This window comes from Adiantum capillus-veneris, chromosome 7 (assembly GCF_014529385.1).
Source record: "Adiantum capillus-veneris isolate H3 chromosome 7, ASM1452938v2, whole genome shotgun sequence".
NCBI classification, from domain to species: Eukaryota; Viridiplantae; Streptophyta; class Polypodiopsida; order Polypodiales; family Pteridaceae; genus Adiantum; species Adiantum capillus-veneris.
The window spans coordinates 51,781,458-51,807,233 of NC_140937.1; the positions used below are offsets into that span (position 1 = coordinate 51,781,458).

General features: G+C 40.7%; 1 protein-coding gene across 2 annotated transcripts; it reads right to left on the reverse strand.

Annotated features, from left to right (window-relative positions):
- Positions 1–533: 533 nt before the first annotated feature.
- Positions 534–24,269, reverse strand: LOC147453848 (short-chain dehydrogenase reductase 2a-like). Of its 2 annotated transcripts, none has more exons than XM_086517211.1 (5): positions 24,080–24,269; positions 23,951–23,978; positions 21,219–21,265; positions 1,909–2,301; positions 534–1,035 (listed from the first exon to the last, which is right to left on the reverse strand). In XM_086517211.1, the coding sequence occupies exons 2-5, from the start codon at positions 23,974–23,976 to the stop codon at positions 677–679; spliced, it is 825 nt and encodes a 274-aa protein (XP_086373337.1). In that variant the 5' UTR covers positions 23,977–23,978; positions 24,080–24,269; the 3' UTR covers positions 534–676. The 2 variants fall into 2 exon arrangements, with proteins under 2 accessions (XP_086373337.1, XP_086373336.1); XM_086517210.1 differs by having other exon boundaries at positions 21,219–21,271.
- Between the last annotated feature and the right edge of the window lie 1,507 nt (positions 24,270–25,776).

The following is a 25,776-nucleotide window of genomic DNA, read 5'->3' on the forward strand; positions in this document are numbered from 1 at the left end:
CAGGATATTGTATGCCATAGCTTTGTACAATGCAACCCACTCTCCCCACATCTACTTGTTGCAAAAATAAGGATAGAGAGACATGTATGAACTAAAAGGAGACTAAGAGATTAGAAACTTAGAAAAGATTTGTTGGAAAGAAAAATCTAGAGAGGTATACACTGATTTTTTGAGACTAGACTATTACACTTAGCTTCTTCTGAAACTATAAAAATGAGAAAATATACTTAGATGGAAAAGGTTACAAAGTATTAGACCAGAGTTCTTAGTGACATTAGTTCAAACAAGCACAACACCAAACATTCAATTATTTTCTACTTGAATTGTAGAGATGAAACATAGTAAAGTTTCAAGTCTTTCCTTGTTGTCTACACTATTTTACTTTGCAAAATGAAAATAATATTTTTCTCAAAACATTCAATTATGAGAAAAGGTGTGATGGAATATTTCTAATTCTTAGCTCAAAAATATCGATGTGAAAGAATCGTGGTATTTTTAGTTCTTTTATATGTATTTGTGTCAAAGAAGGGAACAATTCTAAAATGCGATAGATCAAAGAAAATTTGTGTATCCGAAGCATGGAGTCATATTTTAAAAAGCATCACATGAGCCTTCTTAAGTAGCAAGAGCCCAATTCTGTTAAAAAATGAAAAACATAAATGGACTTGTAAAAATGTTACTTTTTAAAACCTTGATGACTAGCAGTAAAGCCTCCATCAACAACAAGATTGAGACCACTTACAAAGGCTGCATTGTCAGATGCTAAATATAGGGCCGCATGGGCAATATCTAGTGCTGAGAGAGAATGCCCAACAAAACAACTAGTTTCATCGCATGCATCTTGAGCTTGTGCAGGTGTTAACGAAGGGTTGGATGTCACCTTTTGGAGGAATTCTACAACCAAGGGTGTCACCACTCCTGCAGGTGAAATGCAATTCACTCGTATACCATATCTTCCTAGATCACTTGAAGCTGCCCTTATAAGACCCAAAACCGCATGCTTCGAAATTGTATATGCTGTTGTTGCTAAGCCTCCTAGATAGAAATTGAAAGAAAAAATAATCCTTTAGTCAAAGAAAAAGAATAACTATGAAGGACAATGGTTTCAATATACTTAGCATTGACCCCTTACCCACACAAGACAATGGTTTCAATATACTTAGCATTGACCCCTTACCCACACAAGACAAGTTTGCATTTTTGTTTAGCTATAAATCCAAATCTTAAGCATCGAGTAAATATAGAATTATTTAGTTGGCTTCACTCTAATTATTTGTGTTAGAACTAGTAAGTTTATGCATGGGGAAAACCATACATTTACACTCTATGCTTACACACATAGAAGTCCAGACATATAGATGTGCGCACAAGGTGCAAGTTGGGGTGGTGAAAAACAAAGTAGTTTTCCTTTTTTTAGCATCGAGGAGTGGCAATAACAAAGATATTTTCATTTTTTAGCATCGAGGAGTGGCACGTGTGCATGTGAGGTTCTTCAACAGAATGGAATCATGATTAGGGTCCAAACTGTTCACTATAACTTATACTCTGACAACATGACGAGCCTCTACTTAAGATCATCTCTTTTGTACCATGGTAGACATAAGCACTTCACAACCAATTATACATCCATATTGAGCTACAAAGACAAATTAATTAAAGGCCAAATCATAGCATGCAGCTAACACACACATATATTTAGATACATGAATTGCATAAGCATGCAAGTATGTTGAGATTGAAGTCATTCAATTGACCTCAATGGGAGAAAAATGTAAGTTGTAATATTAACCCGCTCAATTTTTGACTCATAATCATACCAACTTTGTAGGCATATCATGTACTCCAATGATCCAAAGAAACACAAAGATCAAGCTCACTAGATTGGCAAAAGAAGACAAGTAAACATACCTGATATGCTAGCAATGCTAGAGGTACAAATGATGGAGCCTTTAGTCTTGGTTTGCAACATGGCCTTGCTTGCATGTTTCACTCCAAGCACCATTCCACGAGTATTCACTAACATGACATGATCAAAATCATCCATGTCCATGGTGGAAACTTCTTTTGTCAGGCTCTTGCCCAAAATTCCGGCATTATTGAACATAATATCAAGCTTTCCCCACTTTTTTATTGCAAAGTCTACAAGAGCTTCCACATCACTCTCTTGTGTCACATCACAACGCTTGTATACAACCGTGTCAGAGCAAAGTTCCTTGGCCAATTCCAAACCCTTTTCATCTTGTACATCTGCTATTACAACAGATGCTCCATTTTGCACAAACAAACGTACACTAGCTTCACCTGAAATCAAGATCTACAATTATGTGGAAAGAGTAAATGCTAGCACACCTTAGAAAGTACTTATATGGTTTTGTGGGCATAGAATATATATAACTTGGAAATTATCTCAAATTTTCAAACACATTGATAAGCATGTTTGAGTATTATATATTTTGACAAAAAGCTAAATCATATTGTGGGGTTTAATAATGTCTTCTGACAAAAATCTAAATCCTACTATGATGTTTAATGTGAGGGAGTGTGGGTGCATATGTGCGTGCAAGAAGAGCAAGGAGAAGGAGAAGAGATGATAGCCTTTTGGGGGAAATACCACTCAAGAGAAGGAGAGAGTGAGTGTATCCTTTATTGTATGCATATGAATAGTAAAATGAGTTAGCAAAGATCTCGAGGGGTGCACTATGTAATCATGTTAATGTATAACGTGAGTTCAAAAGGATTGGTTTTATAATACAAAAGTTTTAAGCAAGTTAACATAGATACATTAAAATAAGGGGTTTTTATATTCAATTTTGGAAAAAAATCCTAAAATAAAGGGTCATTTTATTCATTCAAACATGTTAAAAGAGGGTTTTTTTAATACCCACGAACATACGTTATATAGGAGGAGACTGAACGGTCAACCCCCCGAGGCAAAGATAGCAAGTAGAGGGTGTTGGTCACAGGCAGATGGCACATGCCTTTACCCCAACAATCTCCCACTGAAAGTTTAATGTGGCCATACATGGCTATGACTAAAGCTAGTATGTACAACTATGAAGCACACCAACTTCACTTTTGTACACTTCTGTTCACCCTACACCCATTGAAACAATGCAGAGTGATCCATAGCCAAGATTTTTGCAAGAGCATCCATTAGATTGTCATTAGCGTGGACATTGATAAGAAGAGCTTATGTGTCAATGCATCTTGAATGAGATAATACATAACCTCAACATGTTTCCACATGTAAAGAAACACAATATTTCTTACTAAAGTAATGGCACTCTTACTATCACAATGCAAAACTAGAACCTGGTGATGAATGCTAGTATCTATCACTAAACATGCCAACGATATAGCTTCCTTGCTAGCATCTCGTGATTTTATCCAAACTCTACAGTGAAAGAAGACATAAAATCTTAGAAAGATAATATGTCTCCTCTTGCAAAAATATGAAAATATAGCTAGGTATATATCTCTTACTATCTTTGCAATGAGCACAATCTACATTGATGTAACAAAAAATAGATGCATTGCTATTACAAAACTGTAAACACCTGCTCTTTGTACCCTTCAAGTATTAGAAGATATATTTCACCACACTATCCAATGCTACTTGCAAGGATTAACTGTATACCGAATAACAACTCCCACTGCAAATGCAATTTTAGCCTCATAGCCACCATAGCATAGATAAGACTACCTACAAATGAAAAAAATGGAAAACTTTCCATTTCTCCTTTCTGAGCATCTAACTTGGGATAATCTTCCTTGCTTAGTTTCAAATCTGATGGTAGTGGGGTACTCATTGCCCCCCCCTTGCGCCCCCCAATATTGACATACCTTATGGATATAGGATTCTTGAGACAACTCAAGAACATGGAACACTTTGCATTTGTGCTCTTTCAATATCTGACTTAGGAGAATCTTTCTTGATTAGTTTCAAATATGATGGTAGTGGGGTACTCACTACCTTTCCCCCTTGCATGTTGAAATATTGCCATACCTTATGGATATAGAATTTCTGAGACAACTCAAGAATACCCGTTTTCCTGTCTCTCTTGATACGCATATAAAGAAAATGATTTCCTTCACCCAAGTCTTTCATAGCAATTTTTTGATGGGTTATGGTAGGTAGAATAATGTGGCATTCATTATGTGATCATAATGATGGATGAGAGAGAGAGAGAGAGAGAGAGAGAGAGAGGGAGAGGGAGATTACTTAAGGGTTAAATCAATGCACACGATATTAGAATTTATACACACACTTGATTATTCAATTCCAAAAAATGATTACAAAGCTTATTATCTAGGCATAGCACCTAATGCTCACACCTATCTAAAGGTCATTTGACTCTTCATGAAATGGAAATATGATCCTTGATCCTCGACCCCTCGTGTATGACTCTTGGTTGAGAAGATAGAGGGTGAACTTAACTAGTGGTAGCAACATAACCATTATACTTAATTGACTTGGCATGAACAATACTTTGTAAGAGAGAGAATTAGAGAACTTGACAACAATTGAGGACCGGAATTATGTGGAGCTGGTCCCCCCTCCAAAAGGCTTTTGTATTATAATTTCTCCCATAAAGAGAGACTTGATATAATACAAGCTTTGTGTTCATTGAGGACCTTGATCGTGCAATGAAGGTAGAGCTTCATGCACCACAATTATGCTCCCCGGACTCAGTCCCAAGACCTCAAACACACCTTCGAAGGTGGAGAGAGCTAGCAATGAATGAGGATAGGGAAGAGGAAGAAGCAACATTCTTATGAGAAAGAAATAGTTCCTCATTTATCATCACTTCCCTTGCTTAGCGTAGCATAATAGCATAGTAATGAAGATAGAGAAGATCGAAAGCTTTAGCCTTGGAGCATGGCTCTTGGTTGAATTTGCATTCCATAGCCAAGAGTGTTGGTGTAGGCTCTCAACTTCTCAACAAGCTTGGAGAAGGACATGAAGTTCTTGCATTTGGCACTTCACACAATGAGAGTGTGTGTGAGAGAGTAGCAAGACCTCTCCTTGCTTTGGTCAACCCCCTCTTCTAGCTCATACATGAAGCTCATTGGCTCTCTCAAGCCTAGCCAATGATAAGCCTGGGTCAAGTCAAGCAGTAGAGGTAGCCTTTGTACAAGTGTCATCCTTTCCCCTTTGAGAGAGAGAGAGAGAGAGAGAGAGAGAGAGAGAGAGAGAGAGAGAGAGAGATTGATAAATGCCCAAACAATTAATTGATTATTCTAAATGCTCATTGGACCCCTCTTTAGCCTAGCCAATAGGATTCAAGCACCCCATATGGCTAAGCATAGGGAGAACTTGACATGTGTCCTTGAGTCCCTTAAGGAAGGGGTGCCCTTTGGGTAAGTGAGAGGTTGAGTCAAACATTCTCCTAGCTTTGGGGCTTGCCCCCTCCTTTGTAGGGCATCTCTTTGAATCAAGCCCCTTAAGTACCTTACCCTCCAAGCATGGGAAGCTTCTCAAGCACCTTAGTCATCAAGCATAGGCTTAGCATGAGCATGGGTTCTCTCTCTCTCATGCCCCTAGCTTGTAGGCTCGTCCCCCCCCCCTGTAGGGTTTCTTGTTGACTTTGGAACACCTTAAGGATAGGGTCAACTTGGCCAAGGACCTTAGTCATCAAGCATGCCTAGCATCTTAATTATTAAACACCAAATGCATGGGCCTAGCTTAACCTAAGGCCCTATTTCTAAGGAGTTTTAACACTAAACTTTGGAGGTCTTCAATGAAGCTAACCCTAAGGTCTTTAAGCTCCATTAGCTAGCATTGCTCTTTGAAGGACCATCTCTCATTTGGACCCATTGACTTTGGCCCCGTGTTGAGATAGATCCATAAGCACATTTCTATATTCTAACTCTTGTTCCTGTTTATTCTCCCATATTAAATGATCAATTTAATATGAGAAAATCATTTGGGTTAGTTAGATATTAGATTTTATGACATTACCTCTCTCTTGAAATCATAGTCGTCCTCGACTATGAGGTAGAAGAGATAAAGCCTTAGTCATTAGTCAATGTTTCTTAGCAGGTAGAGGATCCCGTTTTACCCTACGACATCATTCCAAGATGGATGATTAATCCATTTGGGGCTTGGGAGACTTAGCTGTCGCAAGCATGTCTGCTCTTGAGTCCATTTGATTATCCCAAAGTAGAGTGACAAATTCTACTTGGTGTTTGAGAGACTTCGTCATCACGAACATGATTCTAAGAATGCATACTACTTAAACTTTTGCACAAGAAAAAGAGAATTAGTCTTATAAGACAAAAACATTGATTATTTAAACGAAACATGTACATTTCCTTACTCTAATGTAGCATTGTAAGCATTAACAAGGTTCATACTATCCTTAAGCTGTATTCCTTGCATCCATCTAGCATCTTCAAAAGGATAATTTTTGAATTTAATAGGATATCGTCAGATAATCTTACCATGTAGTAGCACCTTGTCCTCATGGACGAAAAATAGCTTTGGGTTGTAGCACCTCTTCTTGGTCCTTGATTTCTGGGGGGTCTTCAATAATTGGGTTTGTGGTGGCTCTCCTTTGTAGGGCTTGAGTAGGCTCACATAAAAAGTATTGTGTATGAGCCAATGGTTGGGAAATTTGAGTTGATAATCCATGTCATTGATTGGCTTCAAGATTTGAAAAGGACCATAGTATCTTTTTTCTAGTTTAACATAATACTTTTGATGGCCCGTAGGATTTTTTCCCGTTGTTTGCCTGAAATGGAGCCTTGGGAAATTTGATAAGACCCAATCATTTCCCTTGAACGTTAAGGCCCTTTTGTGTTTGTCAACAATAGCCTTTTGCCTTTGTTGAGAGATGGATATAGCCTCCTTAATCTTTTGGAAAGATTGTTGTAGGTCATGGCTATACTCATCCGACAACTAAGATCTTCCCATGTACTTTAAGTAGCAAGGGAATTTTAGGTCTTTCCTCTATGATCTCAAAAGGTGCCGTTCCCATAGTAGTATGGACAATATTATTGTACGCATACTCTACAGGGGTAATTACTTCTCCCATTGTGAGAGTTGATCTACTTATGTAACATAAGTCTTTAATAGATTGCAAATTGTAAGATTGGCTATCTCACTTTGGCCATCCGTTTGTGGGTGATAGATCAGAGAGAAATTCAATCTTGTACCTAGATTTTCAAAGAGACCTTTCCAAAAATTATTGGTCATTCTAGCATCTCTATCTCACACGATGGATGTTGGAAATCGATGGTGTTTGAAAATCTGGGATATGAAGGGGGTTGCCATTTGGTGTGCCTTACTAGTCTTTTTGATAGGAATAAAGTGTGCTTATTTTTTAAGCCTGTCAACTATTGTCCATATTCTCGTATTCCCATGGATAGACTTGGGTAATCCAAATATAAAATCCATGGATAGACTTGGGTAATCCAAATATAAAATCCATGGATACACTCTCCCATGGTGAATTAAGGATTGGAAATGGCTGGAGTAATCCAGGTTGTCTCCCTCTATCATACTTTTTCTTTTGGCATATCACACATTTGGATACATACTCTTGTATGTCCACTATCCTGGTAGTGCAATAGGAGTATGTTTCTACTTATCAAAGAGTAGGTTGAATCCCTTGATGCCTCGCATATGGAGGAGCCTGGGATTCACACATGACTTCCTCACAAAGGGAGTGAGTAACACATAGCCTGTTTCTATGGAGAAGATAACCATGTTGCAAGGTGAATGGTTCCTCTTTCTTCCCTAAAGAGCTGACATTATGTCTTTAAAATCAGGGTCAATAGCATACTCATCTATCATGGAAGATAGATCATTGTGAGTTGCTATAGACACTGCATTTACCTTTGGCCGTCGTGATAATGCATCGGCCACTTACTAGCAATGTGAGCAATATGAAAACTAAATTGCGAAATAAAATTTTCCCACCTCATTTGTTTGTTGGAGAGTTTGGTTTGCATCATGAAGTACTTGAGACTTTGGTGGTCCGTTCACAAAATAAATGGAGTCCCCAATATATAGTACTTCCATGTGTCTAGGGCATGTAGAACAACTAAAAGCTCTTTTTCATATATGCCCAAGACCCGATCATCATTATTGAGCCTTCGGCTCTCATATGCTATGGCATGCTCCCGAAAACTATCAGTACATATGGCCGAAAACATTAATAAAAAGATGACCACTCCGAGACACGCCCATTTATGGCTTTATTTTGTTTTGAAACCTTCGTTGCATCTAGCAATAGCAAAAGCAAAAGTCGAATTAATGCTCTTCTTGAAGCAATACTTCTCCAAGGCAATCACCACAAGCATCACATTGGACCTCAAATGGTTTTGAGAACTCCGAAAGCATAAGCATTGGTTGGGAGGTAAGCTTCTCTTTGAGCTTGTCGAAAGAATTTTGCTCTTTAGCAGTCCATGAGTACTTAACGTTCTTCTTTGTTAGGTCATGCAATGGTCTTGCTATTTGAGAAAATTTTTCCATGAAGGGTTTGTAGTATGCACACATACCAATAAAGCTTCGTAGCTCATGTAGATTCATTGGACTAGGCCATGCTTTTATTACCTCCAACTTTGATGAATCCATACAAATACCACCTTGAGAGATAATATGACCTAAGTGTTGAATCTCTTGAAGAAAAAAATCACTCTTTTTTTAATTGATAAAAAGCTTGTTCTCCCTCAAAGCTTAAAAAATTACCTTCACATATTGTTGCTTGTGTTCCTCCAATGACTTGGAGTCGATGATGATATCATCAAAGAACACTCCAGTGAACTTGTGGTAGGGTCTAAAGATTTTTTCCATTAAACGATTGAACGTGGCTGGAGCATTTGTTAAACCAAGAGGCATGACAAGACATTCATAAAGACCAAACGTTGTACGGAATACGGTCTTTACGATATCTTCATTCAATATCCTTACTTGATGATAGCCACTTTTAAGGTCCATCCTACTGAAGAAGATCAAACCTTGTAGCTTATCAAACATACCTTCTACCCATGGTACGGAAAGTTTGCTTTTGATAGTGATACAATTTAGTGCTCGATAGTCCACACACATACGGTATGTACCATCTTTCTTTTGCACTAAAAAGACGGGGGAACAAAAGGGAGAGAAGCTAGGACTCACCAACCCTTTGTCTACCAGCTGATGCACTTGCCTCATAATCTCCTCCTGTTGAGCTTGAGAAACTCTATAGGGAGGTTTATTAAGCGATGAGCTTCCAGGTAGAAGCTCTATCATATGGTCATCATCCCCTCGGTTTGGAGGTAACTCCATAGGGATGTCGTCAATAAATACATTTTGGAATATATTTAGAAAATTAAACAAGTCTAATTCTTCTTGATTCCTACCACTTTGTTTTTGTTAAAGCACTAGCATCATTTAGAGACTCTTTGATAAAAATCATGTACGAGGAAACTGAACTTTTCATTGACTTATCAAAAGTAGATGAAGTTACAAGTGGTGTTGGGGTATAAAGCCCAATGTGGTCGCCCAGGTAAGTGGGTGGGCCGCCAGGTATGTACACATGTTCTTTTGTAAAAACCTAATAAGAACTCACTATGCTCCACACATTACAGCAGAGCGAGTTCACCATATCGTCGTGCTCTTCTTCTCGCACTCTCTCTCGTGTCGCACTTCCGCTCATACTCCTTCAACTGGTATCAGAGCTCAGATCGAGGCTCGGGGCAGCACTGCAGGAGGCTAGAGTCACCAGCTCAGATTGGAGTGAAATTCGACAGGCGAAGACACGGCCCCAAATCCTGTGGGAAAGCTGGAAGGGCTTGGTGTTCTCATAATTTCACTCTGAGGTCATCTCGGCCACCGTTCGGCTTCGACAAAGGTCTGCGCAGGCCATTTTCGACTACGTGGTCTCGATGGATGCAGATCTGACTCTGCAAATTTGGGGTTTTTGGCCTACGACTGCAGGTGCTGAGGATATTGACACTCCCAGAGTGTTGATTTGTGGCTGTCTAGACATCGAAGGACGGCTCACAGTTCTTGGAGGCCTGTCACATACGACACGGGCGCATCTACACACAGACTGTAGGCGACATCCACTAGTTCATCAGGTAGCTTGTGTTTGCTGCTTGATATTCCAGATTTCATCCTGACATTGCAGGTACTTCCACATGGGATGTATTGTCAGAGATGATGTATGTCTGTTGAGGGTTTGTTGGTTGTGAGTCACGCAACAAACAACCGCCGCAGCGGTTACAGCATACAGTGGGAAATTTGTGGATGTATGACTTTGTGGGAAGTCTATGTACTCTCAGATTTACTGCAGCCTTTGTTGAGGGTCGAGTGAGGTTTTATTGAGCTGGGGGATTCTCGAATGTTAAGATCCTTTCGGTGATACAGGTCTTGGAGCGATCCCTCGAGCACCCTTAGGTAGGCAGCTAGGATGTATTGACTGTGAGTTAGACAGTTGGGATTGCATCTTTGCTTTACTGCCGTTGAGGCATTGTCGCAGTCTATGCTTACAGGACAGTGACAGGACAGTTAGAGACAGTACAGGTGCAGGACAGGTTTACCCGCAGCTTACAGTGTCAGAGAGACAGTGTTTTTTGAGCTGTTTTTTGGTCTGTTTTTAGTACACCAGAGCCATTTTACAAAGGAGACTCTACCAAAATTTCTACAGAATCTAAAGCTTTCTTGGTTCATTCGACAGGTTGATATTGGTTCAGAGGTCAGTTTACAGGGGAAACTCTGCCGAATTTTTCCCAGAAAAGTAAACTACTGTGAAGCGTAGCTATGGCTGGATCACAGGACACTGCTCTTTACAATATCAAGAAGCTGGATGGAACCAATTTCCCATTGTGGAAGAAGCAGATTTGGCACGTGTTGGTACAAAAGAAGCAGATAAAACCTATAAAGCTCAAGGGGATAAAACCAGAAGATATGGATGAAGATGAATGGAGCGAAATGGATGAATTGGCACTTTCTACCATTATGGTGACTTTGGCAGAAAGCGTTTACTTCAATGTAGCAGACGAGATGTCGGCTTATCAAGCATGGTTAAAGCTGAGTGATCTTTATGAGAAGCAGAGTGCAGCTTCACAGGTATACTGGCTTAAGAAGCTTGTTGACTTGAAGATGAAAGAAGGGACACCTATGTCCAATCATCTGAATGAATTCAACACAATCTATTGTCAGTTGTCAGCTCAAGGTGTCAAGTTTGATAAACCTGCTAGAGCTATGTTCCTGTTGATCACATTGCCGAAAAGTTGGGACACTTTTCGCACAGCTTTGAGTAATTCTGCACCTCCAGATGGTTTGAACATAGCAGGTGTAGAAGGAAGTCTGCTTACTGAAGAAACCAATAGAAAGACAATGGACAAAGGCAAAGGAACAGCCTTATTTGTCAGGGGAAGGACCAAAGAAAAGTACAAAGGTGGAAAGAGGAATCAGTCTCGTAGCAAGTCCCGCAGTGCTAAAGGCAAGAGTGACATAGAATGCTACCATTGTGGCAAGAAGGGTCACATGAAAAAAGACTGCAGAGAATGGAAAGCAGAAAAAAACAAAGAGAAAGTTGAAGACCATGGTGAGAAGAACAAGTCCTCAGTGAAGATTCAAGAAATAAATGTGACAAACACTGTTGCAGAGGATGACAGTCTAGTGTCAGGAGACATCTACTTCTTGAAGAATGCAATGGACTCAGCTCTTGTTACAACATCTGATGGAAATGCACTGAGTGACTGGATTATAGACTCAGGGGCATCACTTCATGTGTCTCCAAACAAGGAGTGGTTTACCTCTTATGTGACCACTAAAGATCATGTTCGGCTAGGCAATGGGCAGACATGTGAGATCTTAGGTGTTGGAGATGTTCAATTGAAGTTTCAGAATGGCTCTTCTTTCATGCTAAAGAATGTGAGACATGTTCCCACAATTACAAAGAGCTTGATTAGCACAGTTTTACTTGATGATGCTGGCTACGTCACCACTTTTGGACAGAACATGTGGAAGATATCCAAGGGTTCTATGACAGTAGCACATGGAGTAAATTCTGGAGGACTTTACATGATTTATGTATCAAATGTCTCTAAAAATGTAATCAATGTAACCGCGCAGCCGAACGTTTCTTTGTGGCATAGCCGGTTAGGACATATGTCCAAGAAGGGAATGGAAATCTTGTCTCGTTCTGGTTATTTGCCTGGCTTTTCATTTAATGATTTTGAATTCTGTAAACATTGTCTGTATGGTAAGCAAACACAACAGCCACATAAGCATAGAAGCAGTAGAAGAGATACACAGTTGGCACTTGTTCATAGTGATTTGTGTGGACCTATGCCTAACCTATCTCTAGGGGGAGCTTCTTACTTTATGACATTTATAGATGATTACTCGAGGAAAGTATGGGTTTACTTTCTCAAGCACAAGGATGAAGCGTTTAGCGTTTTCAAAACGTTTGTGACACTTGTGGAGAATCAGAGTGGCAAGAAGCTTAAATGCTTACGCACTGACAATGGTGGAGAGTATGTTTCAAAGGCCTTTCAGGGATTTTGTGAGTCAAAAGGTATAAAACGTGAACTTACTTCTCCTTACAATCCTCCTCAAAATGGTGTTGCTGAGAGGATGAATAGGACCATACAAGACAAGGTCAGAAGTATGTTGTCTAATGCACAGCTGCCAAATGGGTTTTGGGCTGAAGCTGTATCAACAGCAGTTCATCTTGTAAATAGATCTCCTAGCAAGGTTTTGCAAAAGGATTCAGTGCCAGAGATGGTATGGTCAGGCAAAATGCCCTCATACAAGCATCTCAGAGTCTTTGGCTGTGAGGCATATACTCACGTTCCAAAGGAATTTAGGAACAAACTTGAGCCAAAGAGTAGAAAGTACATCTTTCTAGGCTATGGTAATTCTGGTGAGATGGGGTACAGACTTTGGGATCCCGAATCCAGAAAGGTTGTCCGCAGCAATGATGTTCACTTTAATGAATCCAAATATCATTCTAAACCAGAGAGGGTTGAGGAGATTAGAAGAGTTGTCTTCCAAGAAGATGGACCTGCACGTGCAAGACATAATGTCAGGGCTCAAGAGGAGCAAGGACAGGATAGAGTGGAACCACAGGTTGTGGCTGAGCATGAGCCACCTATTGTGCGTAGATCTGGACGTGTCACGTGACCTCCTGATAGGTTTTTTCCATCTATGAACTATGTCATGTTGACTGATTGCAATGAGCCTTCATGTTACAAGGAAGCAGTGCAAATGAAGGACTCCGGGAATTGGCAATTGGCCATGCAGTCAGAGATGACAGCTCTGCATAAAAACAAGACATGGAAGCTAGTTAAATTAGCACGGGGCAAAAAGGCTCTACCTTGTAAATGGGTTTACAGGTATAAGATCACCGCTCATGATAGTCAGCCAAAGTACAAAGCAAGGCTTGTTGCCAAGGGCTTTAAGCAATAACAAGGCATTGACTTTGATGAAGTCTTCTCTCCGGTGGTCAAGATGACTACATTGAGATGCTTTCTTGCATTGGTTGCCATATTAGATTTGGTGTTGCACCAAATGGATGTCAAGACAACGTTCTTGCATGCTGATTTAGATGTGGAAATTTACATGCAGCAGCCAGAAGGGTTTGTTGAGAAAGGCAAGGAAGATTGGGTATGCTAGTTGTTAAAGAGTCTTTATGGCTTAAAACAATCACCGAGGGCATGGTACCATAAATTCCACAAGTTTATGCTTTCTCAAGGCTACAAACGTAGTGAGTTCGATCACTGTCTATATACAAAGAAGGCTAAGGATGGCAGTTGGTTGATCCTTATTTTGTATGTGGATGACATGTTGATTGCTGGCAAGCACTTGGAAGAAATTTCAGCTTTGAAGTCAAAGATGGCAAAATCGTTTGACATGAAAGACATGGGTGAGGCAAGTCATATACTTGGTATGCGCATTGAGAGAGACAGATCAAAGAAGTTGATTTGGTTATCTCAAACATAGTATATTGACAAGGTTTTGCAACGTTTCAATATGGAGAAGGGAAAGGCATTGAGTGTTCCATTGCCACCATATGTGAAACGTAGCAAACAAGATTGTCCTGTGTCTAAGGAAGAACAGGCTGAAATGGATAAGATTCCATATGCGTCTGCAGTGGGTAGTTTGATGTATGCAATGATTGCTACTCGCCCAGACATTGCATTTGCACTGGGAGTAGTAATTCGATACATGTCAAACCCAGGCAAGAAACATTGGGAGGCGGTGAAAGGAATATTGAGATACCTGAAAGCTACAAAGAGTATGCGTATATGCTATGGGAGTCAGGAGCTAAGTGTAAAGGGTTTTACAGACTCAGATTATGCAGGTGACTTAGACAACCGAAGGTCTACGTCAGGGTATGTCTTTACATTGGCTGGTGGAGCAGTATCATGGCGTTCTAGATTACAAGATTGTGTTACTCAGTCTACTACAGAGGCTGAATATGTTGCAGCATTAGAGGCATGCAAAGAATCAATTTGGCTTAATCGACTAGTAGCAGATTTGGGAATCAAAGAAGAGATGCCTGTGTTATATTGTGATAGTCAAAGTGCTATACAATTGGCTCGCAATCCAGTTTATCACTCAAAGACAAAGCATGTGGATGTGAAGTATCATTTCATCAAGGAAATGCTCGAGGATAAGCAACTTCAGCTTGTCAAAGTTCACACCACAGAAAATCCTGCTGATCTACTTACAAAAGGACTTCCCTCAAAGAGCTTTGCGCATTTTCGCAAGCAGTTAGGTGTAGGGTAGTACATCACGTCTCTACATCTCTTGTATATTAGCTTGTATAGTAGCTTCTCTCACACTTAAAGTACCACATTGGACTTTAAGTGGGAGGTTGTTGGGGTATAAAGCCCAATGTGGTCGCCCAGGTAAGTGGGTGGGCCGCCAGGTATGTACACATGTTCTTTTGTAAAAACCTAATAAGAACTCACTATGCTCTACACATTACAGTAGAACGAGTTCACCATATCGTCGTGCTCTTCTTCTCGCATTCTCTCTCGCGTCGCACTTCCGCTCGTACTCCTTCAAGTGATATAGTACGACTAGACTCATTAGCATCTATATACATGCTCTTTTCCATGTAGGTAAAGTAGATTCTCCTTTTAGGGAACTTCATGTTGGCAGCCATGCGGTTGAACCATGGTGCCCCTAGGATAACATCCTCATGTTAGAGAGGAGAGATAAAATAGTCTTCTTTGTCGATATATCTTTGGACATGAAGCCTCAACTTCCCAATCAAGGGAGTAACGGAGGCTTGATGTCTCTTGAAAGCTCCATCGGCAGTTACAACATCTCCCATCTCAAAAGCTTGAATGCCCAACTTAGTGGCCAACTCCACTGATATGAAATTGTGAGTAGAGCCAGGGTCAAACAATATGAAGGAATCATGCTCCCTTACCTTTCCCCAAGCATAGGAGAGAGGTCATCCTTTGCAATGAGAATCCTCTTATGGAGCTTCAACCGTGGAATCTCTAGGAGTCTCATTGCGGGCATTTCTTTTGGGGCAAGAACGATAGCCATGTCCTTGCTTCCCACACTTAAAGAATTTGCGGTCCTTACAAAAAGCTTCTAGCTCTTCACGAGAGAGTTCATTTTTACCTTTGTTAACTTCCTTCTCCTTGGACCGATTGTTGTTGTTGTTGCTGTTGGAATTGAGTTGGGAAGAGTTTTGAGCATTTTTCTTCCCCTTTGCATAATTTCAATCTTTGTTTTCCTTGGGCTTGGAATTCCTTTTAGTCCCTTGTTGAAAATTGATGCGAAAAGAAACCATAGTGTGGTGGATTACTTCGGTAATAGAACCAGGCCGTTGGGAGTTGATATACTCAACCATTTCTTTAGGTAATCCCACACAAAATTGTTGCTTTTGCTTGGCAAATTCTATCTTTTGAAAGACAGCAGCCTTGAGATGTAAATTCCAAAACTTGTCGACATATTTATGGATAGATTTGTTGAAGAGCAACTTCAAACTCCACCATTTGATAAGCTCTTTGTCCTTTGCATCGCTTGTAAGGAATTGTTTCATAATGGATACTCCTAGAGTTTTCCATGTCTTGGGGCTTCACCATTGCCACGAAGGCTAGCCCACCATTGACGAGCAAAGTTTTGGAAGTGCATAGATACATAGCGTAGCTTGGAAGACTTCATGAAGCCCTCGTTTCCAAAGGCCACATCAAATTGCTGGATGAAGGCCAATACTTTGTCAGTAGCACCAAAGGTGCCATCATAGGTGAGAAAAGAGATACTCTTTCCTCCCTCTTCAAACTTCTTAAGCTTTGGGACCTTCTCCAAGCAGGGTAGGATTTTCGATGTCCTCTTCTCTTGTATTCTCTAGGAGAATAACCGTTGTTTTTGCGGAAAAGTAGAAAGGTAAAGAAGAAGGAGAAGAGGGTGACCTGTTTCTTGCCTTTTTTTCCCTTTGTTTTCTCTCTTCCCTTTCGGAGTGACGAGAAGAAGGACTATAGGATGATCTTTTCCTCTTGGGAGGAATTGGGGATCGTCGAGACCGCCATTTTCATGGAGCCACATCTTCAAAGAAATTCGGGGATTCACTTCTTGCTCGTTCATTGGATTCCTCCTCCTCTCTTATCGGAGAGAGTCTTCTTTTGGGAGTCTCAAAAAGAGGCTTCCTAAGCTCTCTCTCTTCTTGGAGAGGAAGGGAAATCCCATAATCATAAATTTGTTGGGTAACTTAGGCTTGCAAATCAAGGTTGCCCATAGCTTATTGCAATCTAGTAACAAGATAGTTAACAAACATTGGGGCATTATCAGTAGCACTTTCATGTGCAAAATCAAAGTTGTCAATATTCATTATACTCTCTTGATTATTGTCAGCCATGCTAATATAACTTATGTATAAAATAATTTGTGCTTTGGTACCCTCAAAAACCTTAGTTGCTACTCTCCTATACCTTTAAAAATTAGTTCTCAAGAAGTCACACCTATGGTTTAGAGACTGTTGATTGCAAATAATAGTGGAGAGGGTCTAACACTGTTGGATTGATTATTGTTCCTGTTGAACGTGCTAGTAGATCAATAATGGTTAAGCCAAAGGAAAGCCTCGAGAGACTCCATTATTAAAACTATAGTTCCCAACAGTGTATCTCAAACTAAGTCCTTTTCAACCAGATAATAGATCTTTATCCCACTTACCCTATTGCAATGAGCATGACCAACCTTTGATGGACAACTTAAGGACCTCTTTTCTCAAGCAAGAAAAGAGAAACCAATAGCTATGATACCAATGTAATGGAAATTGCCTATGAACATTGAGAATAGCGGAATTAAGAGAACTATAGTGAGAATTTTTATGAGACTACTTTATGACGATAGAGGGTGAACTTAACTAGCTGTAGCAACATAGCCATTATACTTAATTAGCTTGGTATGACAATACTTTGTAAGAGAGAGAATTAGAGAACTTGACAACAATTGAGGACTAGATTTATGTGGAGCCAGTCTCTCCCCTCCAAAAGGCTTTTGTATTATAATCTCTCCCATAAAGAGAGACTTGATACAATACAAGCTTTGTGTTTCTTGAGACCTTGATGGTGCAATGAAGATAGAGAGCTTCATGCACTACAATTATGCCTATAACTTAGTTGAAGCATTAACTTGTCCCCGGCCTCAATTCCAAGACGTCAAACACCTTCGAAGGTGGAGAGAGCTAGCAGGGAATGAGGATAGGGAAGAGGAAGAAGAAACATTCCTATGAGAAAGAAATAGTTCCTCACTTATCATCACTCTTCTTGCTTAGAATAACATAATAACATAGTAATGAAGATAGAGAAGATGAAAAGCTTTAGTGTCGGAGCATGGCTCTTGGTTGGATTTTCATTTCATAGCCAAGAGTGTTGGTGTAGGCTCTCAACTTGTCAGCAAGATTGGAGAAGGAGATGGAGTTCTTGCACTTGGCACTTCAGACAATGAGAGAGTGTGTGAGTGTGTGTGAGAGAATATATCTTGTAAGCAAGCCCTCTCCTCGCTTGGGTCGACCCCCTCTCTAGCTCATGCACTAAGCTCATTGGCTCTCTCAAGCCTAGCCAATCATAAGCCTGGGTCAAGTCAAGCAGTAGAGGTAGTTTTTGGACAAGTGTTGAGAGAGAGATCTTGATAAATGCCTAAACAATTAATTAATTATTCTAAATGCTCATTGGACTCCTCTTTAGCCTAATCGATAGGATTCAAGCACCCCATGTGGCTAAGCATAGGGAGAACCTGACATGTGTCCTTGTGCCCCTTGAGGAAGGGATGCCCTTTGGGTGATTGAGAGGTTGAGTCAAACATTCCCCTAGCTTTGGGGCTTGTCCACTCCTTTGTAGGGCATCTCTTTGACTCAAGCCCCTCAAGTACCTTACCCTCGAAGCATGGGAATCTTCTCAAGCACCTTAGTCAACAAGTATAGGCTTAGCATGAGCATGGGTTCTCTCTCTCTCTCTCTCTCTCTCTCTCTCTCTCTCTCTCTCTCTCTCTCTCTCTCTCTCTCTCTCTCATGCCCCTAGCTTGTAGGCTCGCCCTCCCCTTTGTAGGGTTGCTTGTTGGAACACCTTAAGCACAAGGACACCTTGGCCAAGGACCTTAGTCATCAAGCATGCCTAACATATTAATTATTAAACACCAAATGCATGGGCCTAGCTTACCGTAAGACCCTAGGTCTAAGGACATTTAACGCTAACCTTTGGAGGTCTTTAATGAAGATAACCCTAAGGTCTTTAAGCTCCATTAGCTAGCATTTCTCTTTGACAGACCGTCTCTCATTTGGACCCATTGACTTTGGCCCCGTGTTGAGATAGATCCATAAGCACATGTTTATATTCTAACTCTTGTTCGCGTTTATTCTCCCACGTAAAATGGTCAGTTTAATATGAGAAATCATTTGGGTTAGTTAGATATTAGATCTTATGACATAAGCGCTGAAAAATAATGCAAGGAGTAGACCAAATCCTTGTAGGGATATCTGCTCTCAAAAGAGATCAATGGAAGTCTAGGTGCTAAAAGAACAAGCATTAGTCGATGCATAAATCTCTCGTTCAAACCAAAAATTGATGCAAAAACGTGTATCCAGCAAAGTTGTAATCCCTCTATCAAAAGTAACTGAAAAACTAGAGGAAATTGAGATCTATAATCTCTCATTGAGAAATCTCAACGATGACCCACAAGTGCATACATCAAGCCAAAATGCATATGGCAAGCTATAACTTCTCTGAAAGACGCAGAGAGTTTATTAACACTTGTGAACTGCAAAGAAATCCTGGGGGGTTCACTATGTGTAAAACTACCATATCACGTGCATTCAAGACATGTTTGTAAAACCCCTTATCTGTGATTTGTGTTAAGAATATAATGTACCCTTTTCTTTTAAAATCTGTAAGTTTTTTTCAAATTTGAAAAAATAATGCCCTTTTGTATATATATTTCTGTAAGTTTCAAGAACTTTAAGTATCCTTCTGTTGAACTCACGTGATAGGTTACATTTTTATTAGGTGACCTCCCCGGGAAAGAAATGTATTCTCTTGCTATGTGTCCCCTTGTAACTTTGATGTGAGAAACATGTATGTCGGTGTAAACTTGAAGTTGATGTCGTCTTCCATCGTTGGATGGAATTGTCAAAAATGTTGAGGCCAAAAGTCAAATGCGTTCATCAAACGAGTGCCAAAAGCACCAAAAAAAAGGGGATGTTGATCGTTGTGTGCTAGAATATGAACGCCAAAGAGGAAACATCGATGCCGAGGATGCAAACAAATAAGGTCACTGATGCTTGAAGACATCGAGATGCCGGAGAGAAAATATCCCTCTCTATGTCACTGAGAAAAGTCGAGAGTGGGTATCGATAGTAGGCCGAGAAAGGTTGTCAATGTCAAAGGTACCGAGGGAGGTCGAGGCCAAGATGGTGTTAGAGGAGACTTGATGTCCAATCAGAGAGCTTGGATTGTTGATGGTAAAGCCAAACACCAATGTCAATTATCAAGAATTAGAGAGAGACCTGCATTTGTAGAGAGAGAGAGAGAGAGAGAGAAGAAAAAGAAGAAGAAGAAGAAAATTTTAATGTCGTAGGAAACTATCCCAAGAGACCTTAGAGATCTAGCCGACGAGGAGAGTTGAACTCAAGACCTGTTATTCAAGAGGGAAATGGCATAACCGATCTACCACACTTCGTAGATAGATAGAGAGAGAGAGAGAGAGAGAGAGAGAGAGAGAGAGAGAGAGAGAGAGAGAGAGAGAGAGAGAGAGATGTATCTGAGGCCAAGTCGTCTCCCATCGTGCGTGTATGTGTGTGCGTATACCGATGTTAAACTCGAGTGCCCCCTTGTAATGCTCCCTTGTCATTTTTGATTGCGTTGATTTCAGCCTAGCCCAATTTCAACACCTTGCCAAGGTTGATCCGCTAGCCATTTTTTTCACCTACAGAGCTGTTGTCCGTTTTTTATTTTTGGGTGCAAAACTCACAAATTATGAGTGAATTATATTGATCATCTTAAAAAATTACAAGAACTTGCCATGCTCGTGCCGAGCCATGACACCATACAGAGCTGTTGTCCGTTTTTTAATAATCTCTAGCATTACTCTAAGGTTGAGGTTGCATTGACTTGCATCAAGGTGCCCCCTTGCTAAGGTTCAGCTTTACTGTATGTATATGAAAGGTAAAATGAGTTAGCAAAGTTACTAGGTAGAGGGTGTTAGTCAGTCACGAGCGGGCGGCAAGAGGCCTTTACCCCAACATTTAATTATATCTTTTGACATATTTTTTATTAATGTTGTGGGGTTTAATTAATGCTTTTCACTCAATAGAAGATTGAGATCATGAGCTATTTCTAGGGAGTTTCTATTTTTTTTAAAAGAGAGTACAAGAACTTTGAAACACACGCACACACCCTATGTACAACGGCCTCATGGGTAGGGAGAGAGGCATCCCATCACACGCACACACCCACATATGGAAACAATCCTTAAGGACTTGGAACATGTCTTCAGGTCACCAAGCGGGGATTGAACCCAAGACCTTAGGCACAGAGGCTATGACTCTACCAACTGAGCTAGCACCCGTTGACATTCTAGGGAGTTTCTAGTTAGGGATATAGAGTACAGAGTCGAGACAAGAGAAACAAGTATACCTCATAAATTGGAATAGCTACACAATGAAACATTTCAATGACTTCTTCTTTCATGCTTAGAACATAAAATGCTATCAAATATTGTGGTACACACATGCGATCGGAATATTGTGGTTTTTACGCACCTATACCACTCGCTCCCCCAGTGATAATGGCCACCTTCCCTTCAAGTCTGTAACTACATTTGCAATGATACAATTAGCCAACCTTACATGGTGAAACCATCTAAACATGTAAAACCACTCGCTCCCCCCAGTGATAATGGCCACCTTCCCTTCAAGTCTGTAACTACATTTGCAATGATACAATTAGCCAACCTTACATGGTGAAACCATCTAAACATGTAAAACCACTTTAGTTGAATCATCTAACACTCTTAAAGATTTCTACCATACCAACCATGGAAGCTCTCTACTTCATGAAGGTGTTTGGTCAAGCTAAGATTAATGCTTGCATATTATTTTCCATAAGCATTGTAAATCTTTCATGAAATGCATGTATGATGTAGACTATGATCATGGTGACTGTCTTTTGGGGTGGGTTTTCTTTTCTAACTTTTGGGAGAGAGAGAGAGAGAGAGAGAGAGAGAGAGTCAGAGAGAGTCCACTTGTTTACTTAAGCACTCATTTGTTTTTGTTTGTTTTCGGAGTCGGGTAGGACACGCCCGGCCGCTCCCCTTATACACCAAAAAATTACTCATTTGTGTGTGCACAGTCATGCACCTATGTCGCGGGCGCGCGTGTGTGTGTGTGTGTGTGTTTTTTTTTTTTTCTTTACATGCATGATATGTTTTTCTGCCAAATAAGTAAGTAAATTATGTGTATGATTATATCCGAAATAAATATTTATACAATGTATAACTTATTAAAACACATACTATTTGAATAGTTGAGAAATGGTAAGTGCATCATCATTAGAGGATTGAATTGCATATATATATATATATATGGATGAATGTAGCAAAAGCCAAAGTTCATCTTGGCGTTATGTCTCTTAGCACTGGCTTGGCGGGCAAGGAGAGTGCGAGCGCAGGGCAATCTTCTTGGTGGCAACCCCTTGTCAGGTCTAGCTCTTTCTACTATTTTCAATTACAAGGTGCTCCCTTTATCAACTGATGTATCTGGTGGTGTGGGTTTAGGAAGGTAGTAGATGCCATGGCTCAGGAAGAGTATGGCTTACTTTGTAAGTTTTTTGGTTTTTAATACATTTATTACTCACTATTAGTGAGTTTTTTTTTTTTTTGAGGGGCTCTTTATCATTCCTAGTCAGACAGTTCTTAGGTAGCTCTCTACAAACTTAACTTGCACTCTTTTCGGCCTCTTACGTACACTTATGTGACATTCAAATAAGGCCCTAATTGGTTAGGATCGGATAGGTGCAAAATCATTTCTACGAAAAGCTCAGCTACTCCGTGCACTGGAAGACAATGAGCAATGTGTGAATAGTGATGGTGATCTAGCTACTTTTTCTCTCTTCTAGTTTGTCTCCACCATACCTCAGGAGCTCATGGCCTATCTACAAAATGGATCAAAGTATTGGACAACACAACCTAGTAGTCCCTTTTTACTAAGACATGAGATGTGTTTAAGATCATACACATGTATGTGGTGTACTTCTGTACAAAACACTAAAAATTTGAGAATTTTAGATAATACAATATATAGATGCGGACATGGCCTTGTGACTATTATATCATTGGGGAGGCCACATTGCCTTGTATGAAATGGCTAGGGTGAGCACACAAACGGTTGTGGATGTAGATTAGGTTATGTCCATGGGAATTCCACATCGCGAGCATTGGCAAATCAAAGAATCTCTTGACAAGTTAACAACGAGATGCTTTTTGTCAAGGGTTGATCAATGCCACGGTAATCTATATAGCGTTAACCCACTTAATACACATGGGGGGGGAGAGAGAGAGAGAGTACATTGCTAGGTAATAAATAGATAGGTACTTAGTGATGCAAACATGAAGAAGAAGGATAGATAAATGGATGAATAGATATGAAGATAGATAAACACTTGAATAGTTAGATAAATAGAGACATAGATGGATGGATAGATAGATAAGCAAATGAACAATCAGGCAAATACACAATTATGATCGGAAGTTTTTGTCAAAGCAATTGCCAGTTTCCGCATAGTTTGAGTCTAATTATTCACCTAAGCATGATACTTCGGGATGAATAATGCAATACAGCATGAGGAGGGTAGAGAGCAATACGAACAATTGGTGATGATGCACTCTTGAAGAAAAAATCTTGCATTATTTGGAGATTTTTACTTGATCATGATACCTATCGTCTTGCAGCAGCAATAGTGGATTCAAAAATTTCAATACACAACCACCATTAGACACCAACTAAGAACTTGCCATAGCCTACTTCTCAAGTAGCAATGAGGCCATATCTCTACTTGAAGTTGCTTATCTAACTTACTTGTAGCTTCTACATTCACAAGAAGATTTAGAGATTTTCTCATGTAGGAAAAGGGAGACTTTTCAGTGTTTATCATACAATGCATAACATCATGAGCTTCTGCTCGAGAGGCACCGCATACCTAGCCAGGTACGATTGGGAGCAGGGGACAACTGGCCCCCCCATCGGGCTAGCGGTCCCCTGCCCCCAATCGTCCCTAGCTAGGTATGCCGTGCCTCCCTCACAGAAGCTCATGATGTTGAGTTAAGTCATAATGTGGGAATTATTGTGAGAATCTCTCCAAAACTTCTTGTGATTAACTAACACTTGGACAATACTTATTTTCCTTGTTCGTCATGTTAAGATCTCCATGGTTTTGACTTAACCACACTTCAAAGATAGGCCTCTATTCAAAACAAAGAAAAAGAGCGGAGACTTACTTGCTGGCACTAGAGCCGCTCTCCATATCTGCATCGCCAAATAAAAGGAAGTCAGCCACACACACACACACACACACACACACAGAGAGAGAGAGAGAGAGAGAGAGAGAGAGAGAGAGAGAGATGGACCTTGGTATTGATAGCAGCCCACTTATCCACAAGCTAAAGGGGAGCTGGAATGCCTGTAATCTGCGGAGAAAAGAGGGGAGCTTGAATGGCCCTGCATCCCTCTCTACGCAGGTTATAAGAAAGGAGACAAGCGCTGTCTAAGCGTCTCTCTGCGCGCACGACTGCTTAAAATATTAATTAAGCGCAAAATGATGTCCATCCACGATACAGAGAGAGAGAGAGAGAGAGAGAGAGAGGCAAAAGTCTCGTTGACCTACAAATACGTGCATTTTACGTGCAGATGCTATAAGGATTGGGGACAGGGTTTGCACCCAACTCATCGGCCCACACGTACAAACATTCGTTTTTGTGATGCACTTTAGATTCCTCTTTCTGATGCATTTTAGATGCCATAAGGATCTAGGACAGGGTTTAAAAACTTTTACTTAGACACTATAGTGTGTGCAAGCCTTTGCTCCCATAGTGCCATCGACAATCCCCCCCCCACTCATACACACCCGAGTGAGAGAGATTGAGAGAGAGAGAGCAAGAGAGAGAGAGAGAGAGCAAGTATTTCAACACTTCGACACGTCGACAACTCGTCGTTCCGCACCGGACATCGACGACTCGTAACTCTGAATCAACACCGACTCAATCTGAGTTTTCGGCATCGCAGACTCCCGTCGAGCGACGGGAGGTGGCCTTGGCATCGGCGATTCACCACTGACATTGGTGAGAGTGAATCGACTCTCAGCTAGTCTTTGACATCGACTCGGTTTCCGACATTCTTCGACAGCACGGCGCATTGATTTCGACACCAATGACACCTCTCATTACGCGGCGGATTTTCGATATCCAACCCCAACACTAGTGTTCCCGCAGATGAGTGTTTTTCCATGGATGACTGTGCTTGCGACATGCGTGGGTGAGTGTTGGAATTAGGGTTGCAGAGAAACGCACACAGCTTGGAGAAGACGAAGGAAGCTCAAGGCACACAATAGAGAGTGTGTTACTTAGTATGCAATAGAAAGATAGATAGCCCTAGAGTGATGGGCGTATATACAATGCTCGGGGGGAAAAACCTCCTAAAGAGGGAAAAAATGCCCCGGCGGTCCTAGTGTGTTCACACACATCACTACCACATGTATATGGTAACAGATCCCCCTTGGAGTGATGCGGTGAACGAGAGTTGGCACATGAGTAAAGGGAAGTGCCATGCCCTAAGGACATGATCAGTCCACAAAGGGGAGTAAGCCCAAAGCTTTGCGGAAAGCTTCAAGCTTCTCACGAGACAATGCCTTTGTGAAAAGATCTGCACGGTTGTCCTGTGTTGGCACATAAGCCAAGCTAATCTCTCCTGCTGAGAGCCTCTCCCTGACATAGTGGTAATGCACCTCAATGTGCTTTGTGTGAGCATGAAAAACTAGGTTCCTTGCAACTGCCAATGCGCTCTGACTGTCAGTGTAGATAGGGTTGGCAATGTCCTGTCCAACACCCAAATTAGCCATTAGGCGTTTGAGCCATACACACTCAACCGTAGCTGTGAAGACTGCCCTGTACTCAACCTCACAACTCGAAGTGGCCACAGTAGGTTGCTTCTTGCTCAACCATGATATACATGAACTGCCAAGCATGAAACAAAAACCACTTGTGGACACTCGCGTGTCAAAACAACCAGCCCTATCTGAGTCCGAAAAAGCATGTAAGTCTGGCGGCAA